The following is a 25,000-nucleotide window of genomic DNA, read 5'->3' on the forward strand; positions in this document are numbered from 1 at the left end:
GTCTACACCACAACACCTGACCAATACTCACCTGTCTACACCACAACACCTGACCCACACTCACCTGTCTACACCACAACATCTGACCCATACTCACCTGTCTACACCACAACATCTGACCAATACTCACCTGACTACACCACAACATCTGACCCATACTCACCTGACTACACCACAACACCTGGCCCAAACTCACCTATAAACAACACAACACTGGACCACAGTCACCAGTTCACACCATAAAGGCTGACCCAAACTTACCTGTCCACGCCACATCACCTGACCCAAATTCCACTGTCTACCCCAAAACACGTCCCCATACTCTACACAATAACTAAACCAAGCTTACCTGTCTGTACCACCTGACCCACACTCACCTGAATAAAATGTGTCATGGTCAGCTATGGGTCGAGCGTCCTCGACCCGTTTGGAAACATGTGGGCTACATTAGCTGTGGCTGGATCTGACTGTGCCTGGTTCTGACTGTGCCTGGTTCTGACTGTGCCTGGTTCTGACTGTGCCTGGTTCTAAAGTCTAGCCTACTCGCTCGCTCTTTCTCACTTTCTTACCTCATGGTGTGGATGCACTCCGGCTCCTTAGTGAAGGCGTAGGCGTAGCCGCTGGAGGTCGTGCCAAAATCAATGGCAACCACCACGATGAAGGAGTGGCCCGCCGGCTCATTCTGCTCCGAATCCTTCTGCAGCAACAGGGGGAGAGAGAGAGGGTGAGAGGGTGAGAGAGCCATAGTTTGGTCAGAAACAGACTCGTGTGGTTCGTGAAACTGTGACATACTGTTGTCTATGAACAAACCCTAAATGGACAAAAGTATTGGGACACCTGCTTATTCATTGTTACTTCTACAATCAAGGCTATTAAAAACAGCTGATCCTATCTGTACTGTCCAGAAAAGAAGGCTTCCTGCTAAATTTTGGAGGAGCATTGCTGTGAGGATTTGATTGCATTCAGCAACAAGAGTATTAATAAGGTCAGGATGCTGAATGATGATCACCACCCCACCTCATCATCCCCCGACTTTCATTCCAGAGAACACAGTTCTTCCACTGCTCCACAGCTCAATGCTCGGGGGCTTTATACCCCTCTAGCCCACGCCTGCCGTTAGACCTATTCTCTTGGCAATACTTCTCTACAGGGAGTCAGCAAAGGTGTCCACAAATATTTGGACATAGACTAGGGTACATTAACATCATAGCTCCTCTTTATCTGTACACCAGTAAGATGGAGCTACAAGGTTCTGCTGCATCGCTCTAGCTCGTTGAGAAGCTCACCAGTATGTGTGTTGGGGAGAGTGGCGTGATGCCTGGGTCGCCGATACTCTTTGCTGGCGACGGAGCAGCCATTGCATCTGCAAAACACAGAGAGAGAGACAACAGGAACGATTACACTACAGACTGACACACATACACAGCCTCAGAAACTGCGCTAGCAAGTCTATCCTACTGAAAAACTGGTTGACCGGTTTAGCTCCTGACCAGCACAGGGTACGTTTATGTTTGATCTAGTGGTTTGATGAGTAGAATGGTTTAGCCGATCTACAAGCACAATCAACTCGACCAAGCTAGACAACCAGTATGACCAAGCCTGACCATGCTGATGGACCGACATGACCAGCAAGATCAAGCAAGACAACCAGTATAACCAAGCTTGACCATGCTGGTTGACCAACATGGCCAGCAGAATCAAACAGGTAGACCAGCATGACCAGCAAGACCAAGCTAGTCAACCAAGCTAGACTATGCTGATGGACCAGCATGACCAGCAAGATCAAGCTGGTGGACCAGCATGACCAGAAAGATCAGGCTGGTGAAGGTAGACAACCAGTATGACCAAGCTTGACCATGCTGATGGACCAGCATGACCAGCAAGATCAAGCTGGTGGACCAGCATGACCAAAAAGATCAGGCTGGTGAAGGTAGACAACCAGTATGACCAAGCTTGACCATGCTGATGGACCATCATGACCAGCAAGATCAAACTGGAATGTATGACCAGCCTGGTCAAAGTAGACAACCATTATGACCAAGCTTGACCATGCTGATGGACCAGCATGACCAGCTAGATGAAGCTGGTGGACCAGCATCACCAGCAAGATCAGGCTGGTGAAGCTAGACAACCATTATGACCAAGCTTGACCATGCTGATGGAGCAGCAAGACCAGCTAGATGAAGCTGGAGGACCAGCATGACCAGCAAGACCAAGCTAGACAACCAGTATAACCAAGCTTGACCATGCTGGTTGACCAACATGACCAAGCTGTTGACCTTTTGCCCAGCATAGAGGTATGTTTTTTTTGTTGTTGTTTGAGATTGATGGTTTAGCTGATCTACAAGCATGATCTGATCAACCAATATGACCAAGCTTGACCACTCTGGACGACCAGCAAGAGCTTAGTTAATCAGCTAGCTTACCAGTACCCTACATTTTCACCTGGATGACCAGTTTTTTTGACCATCAAAGACCAGCTACCAGCAAAAGCTGACGCTGAGCTGGATTCTTCAGCAGGGTAAACATCTCCACATGGTCATAAGTGTAGTTAGCACCATGTGCTAATGGATGTATGCAAGACTGCATTGCTAATTAGCAACATTAGCCTCATTAGCCTCATTTCTGAAACCGTCTGATCAACTACATTTGGGGTAAAGGGGTACATCCTGTGTATATGTGACGGATATGTATTTCTTGCTGCTGCTGCTGCTGATGATGATGTGTGTGTGAGAGTGTGTGTTAAAGTGTGTGTGTGAGACGTAATAATACTTTTATAGCAGCGCGTTAGCGTCGCATTTTAGACGATCGGACCACGCGAAGACATCAAGTCTTTTAAAAGCTTTATACAACTAATGCAGGCACTCTTCTCCACGCTGACATTTGAATTGAATTAGAGTCTGTATTTGTCCAAAGCCATCATCCTCATTAGCGCGGCCTAATAGCCTCGAACAACCACTCCGCTGCGCCGCGCTAACTGTAGCGCCGGGGGTGTCGCGCACGGCGGGACGCCGCGCAATCTCCCCGTCCTTCCAAAAACGCTCGCCCTCTCTCCCCCCAGCCCCGGCGTGCCCCGGCGTACCCCATGCTGGGCGTAAAGCGCGGCCCGAGTCGTCACCGCACTCTTCGGGCCGGTAATTACGGGGCTGAGCGGCTGGCTACCTGCGGCTAGCGCTGCCTTTCAGCCTGGCTAACCGCGCTGTCATTGATTTCAAGGGAAAAATGCGGGACAATGAGGAATAAAAATCAACAGAGGAGGTGTAAAATGATTGCCTGTAATGATGAATGCCTGTAAGTGGACGGTTACGCACAGAAACATGGCGTCTGTTCTTTTCTTCTCTCTTTTTCATCCCGTCCCGATCCCCGTCCTTTGCTCCTCTGCGTACTTTCGCAGGTTAGAAAAGAACGCCGGTTTGTTTATACCGAAGCAATTGAGCGCAAGCTGATTACGGCCTGTTTTGGGCCGGCCCAATTACGCTGGAGCCTCTTTTGAATCAGCTGACGGCCCCTGCGTTATTACCGGAGCAGAATTGAAGTCGTAAAGAATGAAAAACGTGAAACGTTACGAAGAAAAAAGAAAAGCCAGGTGGCTAGGCTAGGTCGTTTTAGAGGTAAATGATGGATCGGTGCGTGGTAACGGAATTGATTCGGTTGACGTTCACGCTGCTTTCTCTTTTTATTTCTTTTTTTTGTTTGCTTTTCGATCAACTTACACAACACCTCAGCGTCTGGTTATGAGGAAGAACGGCTGTCAACAGTTTAAGCTAACAATGGCCACAATGCCGCTGAGTAACGCAAACTGTCCCGATCTATAAGCCTCATTTTTTCCCCCTCCGAGCTGGTTTACTATCGCGTATCGCCGTGTTTTAGTTTCCAAATGAGGTGGATTGAATGTTTATGAGGACTTTTCTGCTCCAACTGACAGAAATCATAAGATAACTAATGGGCGGCATTGTGGCGGGCCTGCTGCTGTAATGGTCACGCACAGGCGTCACGCGCTCACGTGCAGCGACCGTTTTTTTTAAAGTTTGGCCGTATTGTCCCGTTGTGTCCACAGAATGCCCCGACATGTCCAATCACATCATTTAAAGGGCCCAGATTTCACTTTTCTAAAAAAAATTAATAAAACGTACATTTTTGGAAGCTAAACTGCAAACAACAGCATGTCTGAACTCGCAGATCACTTGACAAAAGTATTGGGACGCCTGCTCTTTCACTTTTCACGTTTCTTTACCCTTTTTCCTAGTTTGTATAGACTAAGACCCAAAGATCCCTCTAATCTTAGACTCTACTACATACAGTAAAGTCAGTCTGGAGACACAGTACTCTCAGAAGAGGAGGGTCTTCAGTCTGGGTTTGAAGACAGCGAGCGCTGGACTCTGCTGTTCGGACACCCAGGGGAAGTTCGTCCACCACTTCGGTGCAGGACAGTAAAAAGTCTGGACGCTCGTCTTCCGTGGATCTTAAAGGATGGCGGGTCGAGCCGAGACGTACTCTAAGCTGGAAGGGCTCTTGGTGCAGATCGGATTTTTGACCATTGCTCCTCACTGGCTGTAGCTAGCCGCTACACTGACTTCCAGACATTAGACCAACCTTGAAAACAGGGGGCTATAATCGCGTAGTGCAATCACATGGTGCGTCAGCCTCGGCCTGGGGAATGCAGTCAGGTTCTGGGGTCCAACTTGTTCAATACTTCATATCTTAACCGTGTATTTGGTCGGTCAGGGTGTTGGGGGTGTCGGTGTATTCTCCTGCTGGACACGAAAGCGCTGTCGCTAATTTAGCCGCGGAGTTCATCTGTGACCTGATGCCGTTTGACCGACTTTAGAGGCTCTGGCTGCAGCAGAAGAACGGGGGTCTTAAAATAGAGCACACACCCCAATGAGACACGGCCACGGCCGCGGAAGAGTAAACAAAAGGGGGACAGGGGTGGAGAGAACGGAGAGATGCTGGGGGAGATACGAGTATCCTGTTATTTTTAATCCTTCCCTACATCCTCAGCAGCCTCGGCAGGGAATGAATGAGCCTACACACACACACACACACACACACACACACACACACACACACACACACACACACTTCTGGAATGCCGTACACACACAGGAAGCAGCGGGGGTCAGCGGTCAGGCCTCTTCTGCTGAATTCTGTGTTCAAGTGCGTACGATTACTACAAACAGTAAAGCTGCACAATCGACCGGAGGCCTGGTCAACGAACCGTCCTCAGGGTTGGTGCTGTTAGCACACTAGCGTTGGCTAACTGCTGTGGTTGGAGCAGTGCTTAGCATGGAGCTAGCATAACAATGAGCAGGTCGTTGCCGTGACACATCCTACCCGAGACCCCCACCCCCCCCGACTGTTCCACTGGTCAAAATCGTGCATCTTCACCCGGCTAAAGCAGGTGCACCTCCACCCTAGAGAGCGTTTTTCAAAAACCTCCACCCTAGAGTTTTTACAAAATCCACCACCCTTGACAGTGTTTTCAAAATTCACCACCCCTGGTAGCATTTTCAAAAACCTCCACCCTTGAAAGCTTTTACAAAATCCTCCAACATGGAGTGTATTTTCAAAAACCTCCACCCTAGAGAGTGTTTTTCAAAAACCTCCACCCTAGAGAGCTTTTACAAAATCCTCCAACATGGAGTGTATTTTCAAAAACCTCCACCCTAGAGAGTGTTTTTCAAAAACCTCCACCCTAGAGTGTTTTTCAAAAACCTCCACCCTAGAGTGTTTTTCAAAAACCTCCACCCTTGATAGTGTTTTCAAAATCCACCACCCCTGACAGCATTTTCAAAAACCTCCAGCCTGGAGATGGAGGATAAAACAGCGTATACCAGCTGTGGTTGGAGGCAGGGTGGAGATTTACGTTAACTTATGAATTCAGCTCCTCTCAGCCGAGGAGAAAACTTACCGATTAGCATGCTAGCTCATTTGGTAACACAATAAAATACAAACGCAAGCATAAATATGCTAGATAACTACGCTACGTGTCCAAATGTTTGTGGACACCCCTCCTAACGAATGCTCATTAGACGTTTTAGGGCAAAACCGTATAACACTCATACCACCAGCGCAACACACACTAACACACTCGCCGCCACCATGTGAGTCAGTGTACACCAACACAGCAGAGATGAAAGGCCGGAGAACAATGGCGAGCACCAGCAAGACACCGTGCATGTGTGTGAGTGTGTGTGTATGTGTGTGTGTGTGTGTGTGCACATGTGATTGTCCCAGCGGACATCTTTGAAGGCTCTGAGGGTAAGAATAGCTTTCCTTCCTCAAGGTCTGCTTCAGGGTCCTACGCGTCGAGAAGGCCGAGCACAACCGAACCGGAGACAATACAACATAGTATTGAGACACACTCTATGTCCAAAAGTTTGTGGACACCCCTTCGGCTACTTCAAGTTGCACCCATGGCTGACACAGATACACAGCTTGTGTAGTACAGAACTGAAGTACTGCAAATAGAATAGGACTCAACACCATGAACCTATCAGCTCCATGCTCCAAAACCACGCGTCTCATGACCTCACACACGGACAGCAGGCACCAGATGCTGCTCCGGCCAACATTCGACATCTCTGTCCACTCAGGGACGGGTCAGCTTTCATGCATCCCGTAACCACGCCGACAGGGGATTTAGCTGAAGTGGCCGTTCATTCTACATCACGCTGTTTCCCAGGGGGACGCCACACTACACAGCATCTCCATCAGACCTTCTGACCTTCATCTCTGAGACGCCTAAATGTACACGGCCAGCAATAACAAATACATGATGCCATTTGATGTGGATTATTTATGATGTGGATTATTTATGATGTGGATTATATCTGATGTGGATTGTTTCTGATGTGGATTATATCTGATGTGGATTGTTTCTGATGTGGATTATTTATTATGTGGAAATACGCTCTCCAAGGTCTCCATGGATTGTTTATGATGTGGATTATTTATGATGTGGATTATATCTGATGTGGATTATATCTGATGTGGATTATTTATTTAGGTTAAACTGGATGGATGGTGGAGGTTCTAAAGTTGCAATCTACGACACATTAGTGTTTATTATATTTTAAATGACATAAAGTGGCTGTAAGTGTGTTGTCATAATGGCACTGCCTGAATCTATTTATCACCACTGTAACCTCCACCTTGGAGAGCGTATTTCAAAAACCTCCACCCTAGTAAGCATTTTACTGTATTTCAAAATCCTCCAACATGAAGAGTATTTCAAAACTTTTACCTTAAAGAGCGTTTTCCCAATAATCTCCACCATAGAGAGTTTTTACAAAATCCTCCAACTTGGAGAGTATTTTCAAAAACCTCCACCTTAGAGAGCGTTTTTCAAAAAACTCCACCCCTGATACATTTTCTAAAAACATCACCACCAAAAAGCCTTTATAAGAGTCTCCACCCAAGAGTGTTTTTGAAAACCTTCGCCCAAGTGAGGGTTTTACAAGAACCTTCACCCTGGAGAGCGTTTTCAAAAACCTCCTTCCTTGATAACGAGAGAAAAACCTTCACCCGACAGATATTTTTTAAGAAACCCCACCCTGGAGAGCATTTCCAAATTCCTCCACCCTGGAGAGAGTTTTCAAAAACCTCCCCTTAAATAACGTTTTCAAAAGCCTTCACCCTAGAAAGCCTTTTTAAAAAACACCCTGGAGAAATACAGAGAAAAACACCCAGATACGAGCGGACGAGGCTTCGGGTTGCTCAATTCTGACCCAAATCTGACCACGGCCCTGTGGGCGTCGTACTCTACGAGAGTCAGTGAAAGAGAACGCCTGAATTATTTCACATTCTTTAATAATTCACATCCTCCTCCTGAAATCATCCAGAGCTGAGTCAGGACAGGCTGAAGCCGGCCTGCAGATGGGCTGGGCTGGGCTGGGCTGGGCTGTTTTTATGTTGGACTGATTTGTGTCAGGAGGGGTTTAGTAGTGGGGGACGATTATCTCAGTAAAATTATGCAAATTCAGCGTAAATCTGATGCAAAATCAGTGCCTAGAGCTTCAGAAGGAAACTGCTGAAACAGCGCTGCAGTCGTCCCGGGACTAGCTCCAAACACACAGGATGGCTTTATGTACCAAAAAGTGCCAGAGCCAATCAGATCTAAGCTGTTCTAGGAATACTGGGTGGCAACAGGCACATAAGCCGACGGCAGAATGGGCAGGTTAGACTGGTTTATGTTGGGTGGGTGGGGCTAAACTGCTATAGACTGATTGGAGGGCCTACTATTGACTGAACTGATGGGGTTAAACTTCACCTTCAATGGGCTGAATGGGCGGAGCTGCACTGCACAAGATGGACTGACCGGGTCTTAACTGCTATAGACTAAGTGGGTGTGCTAAATTGCTGTACACTGAGTGGGTGGGGCTAAGATAAGATACTGTAGACGGAAATGTTAGGACTAAACTGATATAGACTGAATGGGAGTCTGAATACATGCTACTGTAGACTGGATGAGTGTGGCTAAACTGCTGTAGACTGAATGGGTGTGGCTAAACTGCTGTAGACTGAATGGGTGTGGCTAAACTGCTGTAGACTGGATGAGTGTGGCTAATCTGCTGTAGACTGGATGAGTGTGGCTAAACTGCTGTAGACTGAATGGGTGTGGCTAAACTGCTGTAGACTGGATGAATGTGGCTAAACTGCTGTAGACTGAATGGGTGGGGCTAAACTGCTGTAGACTGGATGAATGTGGCTAAACTGCTGTAGACTGAATGGGTGGGGCTAAACTGCTGTAGACTGGATGAGTGTGGCTAAACTGCTGTAGACTGAATGGGTGTGGCTAAACTGCTGTAGACTGGATGAGTGTGGCTAAACTGCTGTAGACTGGATGAGTGTGGCTAAACTGCTGTAGACTGAATGGGTGGGGCTAAACTGCTGTAGACTGGATGAGTGTGGCTAAACTGCTGTAGACTGGATGAGTGTGGCTAAACTGCTGTAGACTGGATGAGTGTGGCTAAACTGCTGTAGACTGAATGGGTGTGGCTAAACTGCTGTAGACTGGATGAGTGTGGCTAAACTGCTGTAGACTGGATGAGTGTGGCTAAACTGCTGTAGACTGAATGGGTGTGGCTAAACTGCTGTAGACTGGATGAGTGTGGCTAAACTGCTGTAGACTGGATGGCTAAGTTGAGCTCTGTCCAGCTGTGTGGTTGGCTGTGTCTAGAGGGAGAGAACAGGAATGTGAGGGTCGAGGATCAGGAAGCTTCAGGACTTTGACCAACTCTTCTTCTATAGGACTCCATCGCTTTCCCTCTCTTTCCCCTCCTTCCACTGGGGAAGCCTGTGAGCCTCTGCTAATACCTACAGCATGATGTAATGGTGGGACTGAAATCGTCAGGCTTTTGAGAGCCTTCCAGCGGCCTTCAGAACTCCCCCGTAACTCCACCCGCCGTTCTCCACCCCGACCCCAGCGCTCCCCCTCTCCCTCCCAGTATCAAGTATTACTCCTGCGTTTAAACCACTGTCACAGCAGCAGGAAGAGAGAGAGAGAGAGAGAGAGAGAGAGAGAGGGAGGGACATAATGTTTCTGCCTTCAATTACCTCACACAACCCTGCACACACACACACACACACACACACACACACACACACACACACACACACACACACACACACACACACATCACCTGCCAGCCCGGCATCATCCTTCAAAGAGCTTCAGCCCAATTAATTAAAACACACTTTAGAAAATGAAATAACAGAACTGACGGTCAGAACCATGCGCCGGCCCGCAGACAGCAGCGCAGCGGTCACTTCCAGCCCTGCCTTACCCTCCTCCAGCACACGCCATCCAGGAAGCACAAGGTAGATGTTTCTAATAAAGTGGCCAGTGAGTGAAAGCACAAGGTAGACGTTTCTAATAAAGTGGCCAGTGAGTGAAAGCACAAGGTAGACGTTTCTAATAAAGTGGCCAGTGAGGGAAAACACAAGGTAGGTGTTTCTAATAAAGTGGCCAATGTGTGAAAGCACAAGGTAGGTGTTTCTAATAAAGTGGACAATGAGTGAAAGCACCAGGTAGGTGTTTCTAATAAAGTGGCCAGTGCGTGGAGGCAGAAGGTAAATGGAAGCTTCAGTTAACTGGACACAGACTGGATCAAATATCCCTCAAATACTCTCTTTTCCAAACTGTTAAGTTAGTGCTGGCATCTGCAGGAAGCATGTGTCCAAACGTGTGTGTGTGTGTGTGTGTGTGTGTGTCCAGGCTGCCGAAGCATACGGATTTAAGACAGCTGGGATAAGAATCTCCCGACAGCATTTCAGCAGCAATGAGGAAAAGCTGAGAGAATGAAGCGTGCAGCAGCCCGGGCTCCTTCATCCAGCCTGAGTAGTGCCATGCGTGCCCCTCCGACTCCGAACTATCCCCAGGGTCTCTCTCAGGGGACTGGATTAAACAGCTCTGAGAGAAGAACCTACTGGATTTACCTCACCGCCAATTATCCAACACTCCTATCCAGAGCTGTACTCTGTTAAGATCCTTCATGAACTTCTGGAGCTTCTTCAATTTAAAACTGTGGAGGAACCTCTTAACTAGGGCTGGGCAATATCACAACATGATAAAATATCGTCATAAGTTTTATTATCGTGATGATAAGCTTTTCTAAGCATATGGAGGAAGCTGTTAGTGCTTAGTAAACATTGATCAGCTGCATGTTTCATTACTAACAGTGTAATTAGACTGGGTTAATTAGATGATATAAATCACTGTGTTTAGTACAGGAGAGGATCTGAATGGTAGTTTATAAGAATCTGTCGCTACTGATGTTTGTAGTCATGTATCATGATAAATGTTGTGTATCGTAAAAAAAAAAGTCGTAAATAATATCGTGATACAGTATTTTTCCCATATCGCCCAGCCCTACTCTTAAAGTTTCTAAAGATTCGTCAAAGCACCTTAAGAGTAGAGCTGGGCAATATGACAATATTTTATTGTATCATGATATAATTTTGTTATTGTGGTCCACAATATGCTTTCATGAGTGTATCGTGGATATCGTCAGTGCTTATAGAGCATTATAAAGAGTGTAATCGGTCTTATTTTATTGAGCATATTTTGAGTAAAAATCACGGTACTTAGTACGGGTATTTGGACAGCAGTTGGTGCTTTTTGTCTACATGACGAAATACTGTAATAAACATTGTATATCGTAAAAAATCTCTTTAAATATCGTAATATCACTTTTTCCCATATCGCCCAGCTCTACTTAGGAGACTCCTCCACAGTTTCAAGCTGAAGAACCCCCAAAAGGTCCCGAAGGATCTTTGGGAAGTCCATTTTATATTCATTCCACAGCCAGCTGATGTGTGTTTGAGGACATGGTCCTGTTGGGACACCAGTGTCCTCGTTTGAACCGTAGGTTCTGCTAAAGAATTATCCGTGGTAGCCCCAGTGCACAATGCTGCTACCGCCACCATGCTTAACATTTGGGGTCAAATGCCTCACCTTTACACCCCCAGCGAACCTTGAAGCTGCTGAATTTGGAGCAGGGGACCGTCCCAGTCGGGTGCAGTGGGTTAATTAATTAGTGTAACTTCATTATCAGCTCATTTTAAAGGTCCAGTGAGACCTCTGTCTGATGTTTAAATAGAACATTTATTCAGATCTTTGGGTTGATTTGTTTTTGGGTGGGGGTGGGGGAGTGGGGTGGGGTAGGTCAAACTACACATCTGTACCTGCTAGCTTTTTAACGTCCTTCGTAACTGTACCTGACCAGTTATTCTACTTAGTTTTGTATCTGTTGTGCTACGCTAAATTGACAAAAGTATTGGGACACCTGCTCATTCCCTGTTTCGTCTGAAATCAAGGGTATTAAAAGAGCTGATCCTGCTTTTGTTGGAGTATCTCTCTCTACTGTCCAGGGAAGAAGGCTTTCTACTAGATTTTGGAGACGCATTGCTGTGAGGATTTGATTGCATTCAGCGACAAGAACCATAGTGAAGTCAGGATGTTGGATGATGATCAACATCCCACCTCATCATCCCTCAACTCATCCCAAAAGTACTGGATGGAGCTTCACCATCTATCATTCCAGAGAACACAGTTCTTCCACTGCTCCACAGCTCAATGCTGGGAGGGGGGGCATTATACCCCTCTAGCTAGTGCTGGGCCATATGACCTCAAATAATAAAAAAACACAATAAATTAAACATTTTACCTCGATTACGATTAATCAACAACTCTAGAAGCTGCTCGAGTTGCTTAGTTGGCCTATTTAGCACATCTGTGTCAGCGATAGGTGTAACCTAAATTAGCCGAATGCATTCCTTAGAAGAGGTGTCCACAAATATTTGGACATACAGTACAGCTGTTGACCAGAGGAGGACTGGTTTCACACTTCTCTGGAATCTCTGGAAAGGAGGTCTCCATTAGACTCCTCATAAACATCAGCTGAACTGAACTGCTCCACTAATCAGATCCACGCCTGAAAACAGCACCCCTCCCTAGACCTTCCTCACTCCCCTGGGGTTCAGATATCTGAAACATCTGTGTGTGTTTGTGTGTGTGTGTGTGTGTGTGTTATTCTACGTTCCAAAATTATGCAACCCAATGTCCAATCAGGATTCGTCTGCTGAAGGATGGCGCGCTTCCAGGTTGTTGTGCTGTGATTTATCTGCTGGGAATGTGACGGAGGATCACTGCAGGAAACAATCACAGCCCAGTAAACTGAAACCCCATCAGAACTCCTGCTGTCACTGAGCTGCTGCGGGCTGTCCTGCCCGTCCTGCTGTGGATCGGACCTGTAGGAGATCTGCATCAGCACGTGTGTGGATGACACTCACACACACACACACACTGAGCCACACCCTGACAGCGTGCTCTCTGGCACGTTACACTGCTGAGATGTCTCAGGAGAGAGTGTGTGTGTGTGTATATATATATATGTGTGTGTGTGTGTGTGTCCAAACGGTCACGCCCTGCTGCAGACAAAGCGGACAGCATCTCAGCACTCTCACATTTTTTTGTAGCTTTACCATTTATTCTTATCTTAAACATATTTGATATATAATAAATTCATTTATTTAAATATTATAAGTTAAACATCAAACCAATTTTCGATGTTTCACTACAAACATTCAAAGATTTGATGAGAAAAGAAATTACAGTAAACATTAAACTGTAATATATGGTAATAATGCAGTTCAGAACTTCATACTGGATATTAATGCTATTAGAACTTTATACTGGATATTAATGTTATTAAAGATTTCATACTGGATATTAATGTTATTAAAGATTTCATACTGGATATTAATGCTATTAGAACTTCATACTGAATATTAATGTTATTAGAACTTCATACTGGATATTAATGCTATTAGAACTTTATACTGGATATTAATGTTATTAAAGATTTCATACTGGATATTAATGCTATTAGAACTTTATACTGGATATTAATGTTATTAAAGATTTCATACTGGATATTAATGCTATTAGAACTTCATACTGAATATTAATGTTATTAGAACTTCATACTGGATATTAATGCTATTAGAACTTTATACTGGATATTAATGTTATTAAAGATTTCATACTGGATATTAATGCTATTAGAACTTCATACTGAATATTAATGTTATTAGAACTTCATACTGGATATTAATGCTATTAGAACTTCATACTGAATATTAATGTTATTAGAACTTCATACTGGATATTAATGCTATTAGAACTTTATACTGGATATTAATGTTATTAAAGATTTCATACTGGATATTAATGCTACTAAAGATTTCATACTGGATATTAATGTTATTAAAGATTTCATACTGGATATTAATGCTACTAAAGATTTCATACTGGATATTCCACAGTTTCTCTGTCTATTTAGAATCATCTACAGCTCTGTTTGTCATTCTTGACTCACTTAACATCTCCTCATTGTGTTGCAGCTTCACTATATTATTATTATTATTATTATTATTATTAGTTATTGTAAGGCCCACTCTTTTGAACTTTAGTGTGTGGATGCAAAACTGCTTATGTGTGCAATCGTGCATGAAAATGCATGTGTGTGTGTTTGTGTGTGTGTGTGCATATATGTGTGTATGGGGTGCTGCAGTCCCTGACTCAGCAGTCCTGGTCCCTCCACGTGCTGTCCAGTGTGGCTGGGCAGTCATTGTCCAGCACTGTCCACCACACCTTTACAGACAAAAACAGCACTATGCCTCGCACTAGCCAGCGTCCAGCTGGATTAGCCGGGACAAAGGCATCAGTCTAAAGAGCTGCAAAACAAAACGGACCACGAACATGACCTCGCTCTACACCTGCAACACGCTTCATGATCAACATCAGGCTTCAGGGTCGAGCATGAACCTGGGAAGACAGATCTGCCAGAGCTGCTGTTGCACTTATTCCATATTTAAGGAACATTGTGTAGATCTGACAAGGGTCCTTCTGCAAACCGGTAGACGTCACATGGTCCTCTGAAGCCCCACACTGCATTGCAAATACATTAGGAGGCCTTTGAGATGAGTTCCTAGAACCTAGTTGCAACGTCAGAACCTGATGCTCTCGTGGGGCTGAATGTAATCAATTCTTCACAGCAATGTTCAGAAATATTGTGATGGGAATTCTGAACTGATTCTGGTCTGGTTTAGTGATTTGACCTTGGTGATTCCAGTGTTGGGGCTTCATTATTGCTTCATAATACATTATAATAAGCCATTAGCCCCGCTATATCGCCTATATTTACTACAGAATCCAGGAAAACACTCATACATATTGTTTCTTTACACGTTTCTTTGTAAAAGATTAGCTTTTAACCATCTCCAAGCACAGTCGAGCCATCTTGCAGCTCCAGCAGAACTTTCCCAGGGAGAGAAAGCTATAAAGCAAGGCCAGAGCTACGAGGCTAATCTATGTAACGCGCAATTCCTCCATTAATTAGCATCGTGCTAACTGAATATGCCTCAGGTTGAACTCATTTTTGAGGAACAGTATTTCTCTTATGACCGTCTATCACATAGCTTACCGAACCTACCGTCTTCATTGTACTGCCAATTAGCTGTACTGCTAATCACCAACTTTAGCTCCTTAAAACACACTTCTAACACATTTTCTTCAGTAAAACAGGTTCATTTTCTCTTCTCATCCCAAATGTAGTCCATCGGTTAAGATATGCTTGGTATCTAAAATTTTCCTCTCAAATTTTACCTCAGGAGCTACGGGGCTAACGATGCTAGCTGCCAGGTAAAAGGCCCAGTGCTAACTACAGGCTAAAATCATCACACATGCTCCTCAAAGCACGTGGAGACGTCCGGCCATCTCTAACAGACTTGTTTATGTGGTTTCAACAAACTGTATGACGCACAGTCATCAACAAACATGGGCGATATATATGCTAACATCGCTAAAAACAGTAGCAGCAGCCATCTTGAAGCCTGAACGTTGTATAAACTGTGTTTTTTCAGACACCATGTCTTGGATGAGCGACTGCATTCGAGGTAAACTGTATGAATTAGACATTTGACTTAATGGATCTTAGGTCTAATCACTTATATGAGGTGGGTTGAAGCAGGGCCTCCACACCACCAACCGGCCGGCCCTGTATTTTGCTACGTGAGGGCCTGCGGCTCGCTCCGAGGCTGTCCTCCCCCCCAGAACAAAGACCCCTTTATCCCCATTGCCCCAAAGTGCCACCCAGGGGAACAGGGCTGTTTTTTCTGCTGGCATTTTTAGGTTGAAAACAGGCGCAGTAGCCGAAACACAGACGGCAGCAAAACTGGGCTTTAGGACTGAGCGTGAATTCACAGATTTTAGCTAAAGACAAATGGCCAATTCGCTTATGCAAAGGCACACAATTAGCAAAGGGGTGTGAGGTTTTGAAGGCAGGCCCGCTCCAGCCACACACAATACACAGATACAGCCCACAACCAAATCACACACAGTGGGGTGTTAATCTCGGGGCGCTAAAAACGTGTCCTTTAAGGGATGAAGGGTTTTAAGGCGGTTTGGTGGGAATCGTTCAGTTTGGGGAAATCTGCAGAGTCAGACCTGTTCACAGTGGTGGTGAAAGGAATCGGATTCAGTCTGAAGAGTTGAATACGCTGACAGATTCTTCTTCCTATTTCTAGCCTATACAATAATATCTGAATCAGTGAATCAGTCTGATGTTCATAGCTCGTTTCTTTATAAGCATGGCTGGCTGAGTCAATTTGATTAATCAAATGATTCATTTTTGTGCCAGAGCTTGTTTTGCGCTACAAGGATTCCCTGAATCAACTGTATTCTAATTCCTAGCCATTACCTGTGACAATCGACTCAGCGAATCAGTCTGATGTTATTGACTCATTCCTCCATGTGCAAAGCTGACTGAGTCATATGTGGTGAACCAAATGATTCATTTTTGTGCTAAAAGGCACAAACTTGTTGTCAATTACAACTCACTGACTCAGTGAATCAGTCTGATGTTAATGGCTCGTTTCCTTATGAGCATGGCTGGCTGAGTCAATTTGATTAATCAAATGATTTGTGTTTGTGCCAGAGCTTCTTTTGAGCTCCAATGATTCCCCAAGTTTACTGTATTCTCATTTCTTGCACATATAATGATATTCGACTCAGTGAATCAGTCTGATGTCCTTACTAGTTTCTTGATTCGTGATTCGTTTGAATGAATTAATCATTCAATCCAAGGATTCAGTTTTGTGCCAAAGCTTCATTTAAGATAAACAGATCACCCAGGTCCACTTTATTCACATCTTTTGGTTCATCAAATGACACTGACTCAGCAAACGAATCAGATTTGAACTGCTTCTGTTCACTAAAGGAATCTGACTCATCATAAATCGGGACACAGCAGCACAAATATATAACATTAAGCCCAAGACGTTGAAATTGCTGTCAGATAAATGACTCTTCGAATCCTACAACAACCCTCCAGCCTTTCCAACGAACACAAGCATTGCGTATCGAGGCGATTCGGTTCACTTAACGGAATCGACTCGCCTAACGACCCGCATTACATCAGCGGAGTGTCCTTCTCTTAAAGGACAGCTCTGAAAAGCAGCTGAGCACCCCATCACCTTCACACTAAAATCACTCCTGGTGAAAAGCACACCAAAGCACACTCTCACTCCACGCACGCGCACGTACGCAGTCACTTGCACACTGCAGTGCAAACTACCTGCAAATATGCTCACGAGGGGGAGTGGGCGGGCGGGCGTGCGTGCGTGCGTGCGTGCAAACGCCTATATTACTATAGCTATGTAAAACGGCACAGCTCGTGCAATATATGCATTCAAGTTAAAGGGCATTTCTTTGCATTCGTGCGCATGCATGATAGGCTCCTACCTCTCTTCTCAGCGCTCTTCACCTGAGATGATGGTGATGATGATGAGGAGGAGGAGGAGGAAGAGGAGGAGGAGGTGGATGACGATGATGAGGCACGCAGACTTTTGCTGCATTGCCTGCATTGCCTCGACGCCCCACGTGACTAGAGGCTGCGCTCCAAATGGGAGCAAATCTCACAACCCATGTTATGTAAATGGAGGGGGGGGTCACTAAAAAGGGTGCACTGGGTCTAAATAGAGGTTTTAGCTTTTGTGCAAAAGTTTGGACATAGACAAAACATTGACAGGATGTGCAAAGGAGGGGAGGGGGCTTAGGTTTCCACCCACTGCAGAGCTGCATTTGGACTAGGAGTATTGCAATGCTATGGCAATGATATATGTGTATGTATATATGCACAATGCACGAGGAAGTGACTTTCTCCATGAGAAATAATGTTAAGTAGAAGTTTGGTTTGTTTTTGCCTGCTGTGTTTTTTAATTTTCCCGTTCCACCTTAAATGGCGCTGCAGTTGCATTCTGGCGCCCGAGGCGCCAGAATGCAACTGCAGCGCCATTTAAGGTGGAACGGGAAAATTAAAAAACCGAATCCAAACTCTGCTCTAAACCCCACAAAATGAAGCAACTGAAGATAGTGGGCGGTGATAGCATGCATGCATCCATCTCTAATGACCAAACCACTACTTTTCACCCAACTAAAGTCCATGCAAAACTTCCCAATCGCGTAAAACAGCCCCACTTTCTCACCTGTTATAACGTCTTCTATCACCATCGAGTCTTTGTCAGCCATCGTGTAACTTTTTCCCGTGCTTCTAGATCATTAGACATCCAACACGACGCACTTCATCCACTTTTCTCTCCCCTCTTTCCTCGTTTTGGACTCTCGACTCTGTCTTTCTGACACCTTGGAGAAAAGGAAGTCCACTGTGGGCGATTTTCCGTCTGTTTAGCTCCCCCTCCAGCCCCCTGCTCGACCCTCCGGCTGCTTCCACTGACCTAATGACTGCTGTGCCTGGCTGGGTCCGTCCGTGTACAGTGGAGATGTGGGGCTGGGCGAATCGATACTGATTCGATACCTGATAATCGATTCTTACATCTTACTTTTTTTTTTTTTTGGTACTTTTTACCCTCATGTCCATGTATCACAACAACAAGCATGACCAGCATGACCAGCATGACCGTGAAGGTCCACCAGGATGACCAAGACCAAGACTAACCAGCTTAAGCAGCAGGCTTACCAGCATAGGATATGTTTTTGTTTGAGTTTGATGGTTTAACTAGTCGACCGAACTTGCTGACCAGCATGACCAGCACTTTTGGTCATACTGGTTGACTCGCTTGGTTGCTGGTTGACTAGTATAACTAAACAAGCATGGCCATGGTATGGTCATCAAGCTGGTCGACCTTCATGACTGAGCTGGTCAACCAGCTTGATGACCAAGTTGGTCTACCAGTGTGACCAGCTTGACCAAGCAGCATGACTTGGTCATGCTTGGTCATCAAGCTAGTAAACCACCATGACCAAACTGGTTTACCAGCTTCATGACCACACTGGTTGACCTGTATGATCACCCTGACCAAGCTGGGGAACCAGCTTTACCGAACTAGTTAACCAAGCTGGTTGACTAGAATAACTTTGATGACCATCATGACCATGCTGGCCCACCAGTATGACCATCATGACCAGCCTGACCTTGAGTGGTCCACCAATATGGTCAGCTTGAAAGAGCTGGTCAACCAGCTTTATCAAACTAGTCAAGCAGTATGGCCACCTTGGCAACCCAGTTGGTCAGTGTGGTCATGCTGATAGAGCAGCTAGCCCTGGACAACATACACTATGCTGGTCAAGAGATAAGCTGGTCAACCGGTTTAACTAGCTGTCTTACCAGCATAGGAGTTGAGTTTGATGGTTTAGCTGGTCGACTGGCTTGACCAACCTGACCAGGCAAGTCAACCAATATGACCAATATGACCATCATGGCCATGCTGGTTGACCATTTTATGGTAAGAAGGTTGGTCAAGAATGTTCACACACACTCACAGACACACTGTGTACAAGCAGGTCATTTAAAAATCATCTATAGGCGTGACACACCACCCCCATACACACACACACACTCACACACACACACTCACACTGTGTACAAGCAGGTCATTTAAAAATCATCTATAGGCGTGACACACCACCCCCATACACACACACACACACACACTCCCACACACACTTCCTGATAGGAAGGGTGGGGTTCAGTGTTGTGATGGTTCAACACAATAACTCCAGCTTGCCGGTTCCGGTACCGGAGCACCATAGCTTGAGCTGGTCCTAATTCTAGCTGTGGTGAATTCCACACTGCTCAGCCAGCATGCTCATGTGGGGCTCACATGGGTTCCAGGTGGGCAGGGATACATACTTTAGTACTGGGACCCAGTTGGGTTTCCCAAAGCCCACCTTAATCTGACATGGGTCCCATCTAGGCAACCCAGAGACTGCCTAGAGCCCAAAACATTGTTAACCAGAGTTTTAAGGAGGTTTATGGTGGATTGATACAAGCAGGGGGTAGTGCGGCAAAAAGTAGTCCCTAAAAACTATATTAGTTGAGATTCTCCACTATTTTACCATCATCATCATCATCATCATCATCATCGTTATCATCATTCCATATGAAACTCAGAATGCATGTGTAGCTGCACTGGTGGGTTTAGATAGGAAATAAAATATTGGCTATATCTGTGTTGTAGTCATGGCGACCGACTCCTGGTTCCATCCACCTCCACTGCCCAGAAATCAGAGTTGGTAAGTTTCTCCACAATGAAGCTCAGTTTCAGCACCAGACCCAAACCTGGATGACTGCTCACATCTCAACCACTGAACTATGACAACGAGTTGAATCAGTGGAATCCCCCTTTAATGTGTTAGATTACGCTAGCCTCGCTAACAATTTAGCCAGCTGATGCAATGCTGTGGATGCACCTGGCTGGTACTGCCAGGAGACAGATGATGAGGATGATGACACTAATGGGTGGTCATGTCCGGTGCAGCCAGGCCACCAAAAAGCAGTGGCTTACCCCATCTAGTGGTCACTTCAAACCTGACCTGCAAGACCCTCCAATCAGCAAAACCAAGAAGTCTCCCCGTGTCTCCTTAACATCTCAGTGCACGTCCAGTCAGAGCGGAGAGTGGACCTCCGTGGTTTAGCCAGTTTACAGTTGGTGATTTTGTCCATCACATGACTTTTGTCTGTTAGAGTTAGTCATACACTATAGGGACAAAAGTATTTGGACACCTCCTCCGCAGTCAAGGCTATTAAACAAAAGAGCTGATTCTGCTTTTGTTGGAGTAACTGTCTCTACTGTCCAGAGAAGTAGGCTTTCTTTTTTTGTTAGAGCATTGCTGTGCGGATTTGATTGCATTCACCGGACCTCGTCATATTGGATGGAGCACCAACACAGCTCAACTGCTCCATAGCTCAATGCTGGGTGGGGCTTTATACCCCTCTACTAGCCCACACCTGGGATTAGGCAGCATGGTGCCAATAGGGTCATGATGTTGATGTGCTCCTGTAGAGAGTCCTATTCTATTGGCAGTACTTCTAGCTCTAGCTGTGTGCTCTGTATCAGCTACGGGTGCAACTTAATGGAGCGGGATGCATTTAGGAGATGGGGTGTCCACAAACCTTTGGACATACAGGGTACATAGCGATTGGTGAGGTTGGTCATGATGGTAGACCAGATAATCCATCGGTTTAACCAGTGTAGGGTTGGTTTTTGACTAACCACCTTGACCATAACGGACCAGCTTGGACCTTCTGAAACCAGCGGGTACTACAATGTGTCTTTATTTAAATTAATTTTAAATAATTAAATAATAATAAAAAATACAGTGAAGTGTGAATGTGCTGGTTTCACATATGAAGAAGAAAGGCATGGCTTCTTCCGACGCTAGGCCCATAAACCCTGCAAGCGCTGCCCCCCTGAATGGCTAATGTGTATTCAATGAGTCCTTTAATTAGCATATGCAGCTCTAATGCGGGTGACACCAGCGGGTGGTGGTTATCACCTCCTCATCTAAGTGGAAAGCGTATTAAATCAGCAGAGTTTCACACACATGCTAACTTCACACATACTTGCTAACATTGCGCACTATATCCTCCTCACCTGAAGAGGGTGGCAGTGTGCTTAGATGTGGTGTTCTGAGAAAACTGCCATCGGTCAGTCTGTTGTAACCCATGCAGTCTCTCCCACTTACAAATATCAGCCATAACATTAGTACCAGTGACAGTAGAAAGTGAGTAGCTAGCACTGAATCGCTTGGTTCCAGGGGCTCCAGGCGAGCGGTGTCAGGAAATATGAGCTGAGCGTGAGAAGAACTTGAGACAAGAACCAGACTCTGATGTTCTAGACGACTGGGTCAGAACATCTCCAAAACATCAGTCAGGTCTTGCGGAGGGTGATGTTCCTGGTGTGCAGTCCTCAGTATGCTTAGGTGCTTATGGAGGCCCCACCTCACAATGTGCAGGACCTTAAAGGGTCTGCTGCCAATGTCAGGGTCCTGTGGGGTGCATGCCTCGACGGGTCAGAGCTGTTTAGGGTGACATGAAGGGGGCCTACTCAATATTAGGCCGGTGGTATTAATGTTATGGCTGGTTGGGGTATACACTCTATGCTGAGAGTTAGGTGGATGTTCAAAACCTAAAATTTTAGCTTTAGCTTCAATTCTATAGCCGTCAGTTTCAGGCCTCTTCATCTCTTCTAGCATGTTTTTGGTTGTACTTGTACCATACAGGCCTTATCTGCGTATAATACCAACACACACACAAATTATAAAGGGATTTAAAAGACAAATTAACCCCCATCTTTAATCTTTAAAGCTATAGAATTACGTAGCGTTCCTTAACCTATGTCGTCTACCTCAAATTCCCATTGACTGTATAATATAACCCTCATAACGATGCCGAACCAGCCCATGATAACACATTACAGTAACAGGCCAGAATACAGTATGCTGGACTACAGCATAGGCTAATAAATAAACCATTAGCCTTTCTAAACAAGTTGCTATACTTATATTTCTAGCTGAAAACACAGCCTTGAACCTTCTACCCAAAGTCAGGCCTGTCTTATACACCCCCTTCCTCCCGAAACGGCCCACAGGTTCTAGCTTTTGTGTATTGGCGTGTATTAGCATCATTAGCTATATGCAGATTAGCAGTGAATTAGCTTAGGCCTAACAGCACACACACACACACACACACACACACACACACTACTCCATGCTATATTAACAGTGTTAGCATATGGGTGAGTGTGCTTTCATGGCCTTGGAGTCCACAAGGGGGGAGTGTGGATGCAGAAAGCTGCTACTCTGTCCTCTCCAGGCTCAGTGAAACTTAGCTACAGGGCCGATAATCAGTCGAACACAATTTTTAAAATCATTTAAAGTGTTTTATACATATACTTTGCATATATTAAATTAGGCGATCAAAATGATCTTTATTAAAAAAATATATTAAATGATCCAACTGCATCTTTTTACTGTGTAGCTCTACCTGTGAGACTAGGTTTTAGCCATATATTTGGTATATTATGCTAAATCAATCAGCCACAACATTAGTGATGTGAAGAGAAAAACATTGATTATCTATCTATTATGGACCTGAGGCGCTTTGATAAGAACCAGACTGGATCAGAACATCTTCAGAACATCAGGCAGGTCTTGTTGGGGTGCAGTGGTCAGCCATGCTCCAAGAAAGGGTAACTGGTGAACTGACCGAGTGCCCAAAACTCACTGACGCTCATGGAGGCCTCACCTTACCACCTCCAGGACCATGGTGGTGCCAGATACCCCAGCAGGACACCTTCAGAGGCCTTGTGGATTCCATGCCTAGAATGGTCAGGTCCATTATGGTGGCCCAAGGGGGACAGACTCACTGTTATGATTGCTGATGTTTGTTGCAAGCTTGGGAAACTTGACTACAGCTTTTCGGAAAAGGTAAAGCATAGTTTCAAGCCTCCGTGAGGTTCTGAAGGGGCTGCTGTAAGCCACTGAAAAAAACACTGAAACAGAGCCGGTAGATGCAGGGTCACGCAACCTTGGTTTCAGGACGTCCAATAGACCACTCTTACTTTTTTTTTTTAATCCTTCACGTACAGCTTAAGAGGTTAAATGACACTCTCAGGAGGAAAACGCATGCTGGTACCAGGCTAAGCAAAGGTCAAGGGTTTGCTCTTACTTATGCATTATAAGCAGACGGAGGCGAGAGAAGACTCAAAACGAATAATTCAGCAGAACACCACCACAATGCCTCTGCCGCTGTGTGTGCCAGCACACGACCCGTCCATGAACTCTCTCAGGAGAGCAATTTAGACATAATCAAACAAGCTCATTAAAGCAGGTCTGAACTCTAAGGGCACTTAAACACTATTAGACACTCGTAATGTCCCAGGCTGTACCTGAAGTCTGAGTTGTGGAGTTACATGTGTGTTTTTTTTTAATAATGATATATTATAAATATATATGTTGGGGTTTTAATCGAGCGTTTTCATGCTGGGTGTATTATAGCGTACACAGGCCCCCCGAGAAGATGAGGCCTCGGCGGTGACCGCCCCCCTACATTCGTCCAGGTACTTAAAGACGAGTCAGGGTCCAAATACTAAAGATACTACGGACAGTTAAGGCTGCTGAACAACTGATTACTTACAACACTTCCTGCCTTTTGAACAGCATTGTATATATAGGTTATTGACTAAAGTATTTGGACACCTCCTCATTTATTGTTTCTTCCGAAATCAAGGGTATTAAAAAGAGTTGATCCTGCTTTTGTTGGAGTAACTGACTCCACTGTCCAGAGCAGACGGCTTTCCACTAGATTTTGGTGGAGAATTGCTGTGAGGATTTGATTGTATTTAGCGACAAGAGCTAGGGAGAGAGTTAGTGAAGTCATCCCCAGCTCCCAAAAGTAGTGGATAGAGCACCACCATCGTTCCAGAGAAACTCCACAGCTATATATATATAATCATATAAACATAATTTATAATAAATGGCTAAACAAACAAAAAATGAAAATTAGATAAACATAAACGAACTAAAGACATAAACACACTTAACCAAACAAACAAATAAAATAATAAATAAATAAGCTGAAGTACAAATATTAATAAACAAACAAACACAGAGATAGACAGCTAGATAAATAAATAAATATATAGACAGATAAATAAATAAGCTAGACTAAATAATGCATCAATGAATGTTGCTAAATAAGTAAAGCTGACTAAATAAATAAATACAATTAAATAAACATATTTATTTATACATGCAAGTGAATAAATAAATAAACAAAAACAAGCAAGTAAATAAGAAGCAAGCCTCACTGAACAAACACAGCAGCACTTGACTAGCGCTAGTTATTGAATCCTTTGCAGGTAGTTGTATTGAGTGAATCTTCACTGAGCGAGCCGTGAAAAGCTGTGAAAAGCTGTTGGGGTCCGACACCCCCCTTCCTCACACACAGACCCACCCCCCCCATTCATCAGACACCTGGTCAAGTTTGAAAACATGAAAACATGAGGCAATTAAGCAGGACAGGCCCTCCTGCTCGCATCTGGCAGCTTTAAGTCTGGGCCGGGGCGCTAATTAGGTACAACTGGGCCTTTTTCCCCCGTGACCCCAGTGCGACCTCTAGCAAGCTAGTTTAAC

The 25,000-nt window shown here is 45.0% G+C and overlaps 1 protein-coding gene across 1 annotated transcript in view; it reads right to left on the bottom strand.

Annotated features, from left to right (window-relative positions):
* hspa12a (heat shock protein 12A) overlaps window positions 1-18,256 on the bottom strand; it is a 34,830-nt gene extending 16,574 nt beyond the window's left edge. Inside the window, exons 1-3 of the mRNA XM_072690101.1 lie at window positions 18,052-18,256; window positions 1,287-1,363; window positions 570-697 (exon numbers count right to left, since the gene is read on the bottom strand). Of these exons, the coding sequence (XP_072546202.1) occupies window positions 570-697; window positions 1,287-1,363; window positions 18,052-18,094 (248 nt within the window). The 5' untranslated portion in view covers window positions 18,095-18,256. The remainder of the gene's footprint in view (window positions 1-569; window positions 698-1,286; window positions 1,364-18,051) is intronic.
* Window positions 18,257-25,000: the final 6,744 nt, after the last annotated feature.

Source organism: Salminus brasiliensis, chromosome 10 (genome assembly GCF_030463535.1).
Source record: "Salminus brasiliensis chromosome 10, fSalBra1.hap2, whole genome shotgun sequence".
NCBI classification, from domain to species: domain Eukaryota; kingdom Metazoa; phylum Chordata; class Actinopteri; order Characiformes; family Bryconidae; genus Salminus; species Salminus brasiliensis.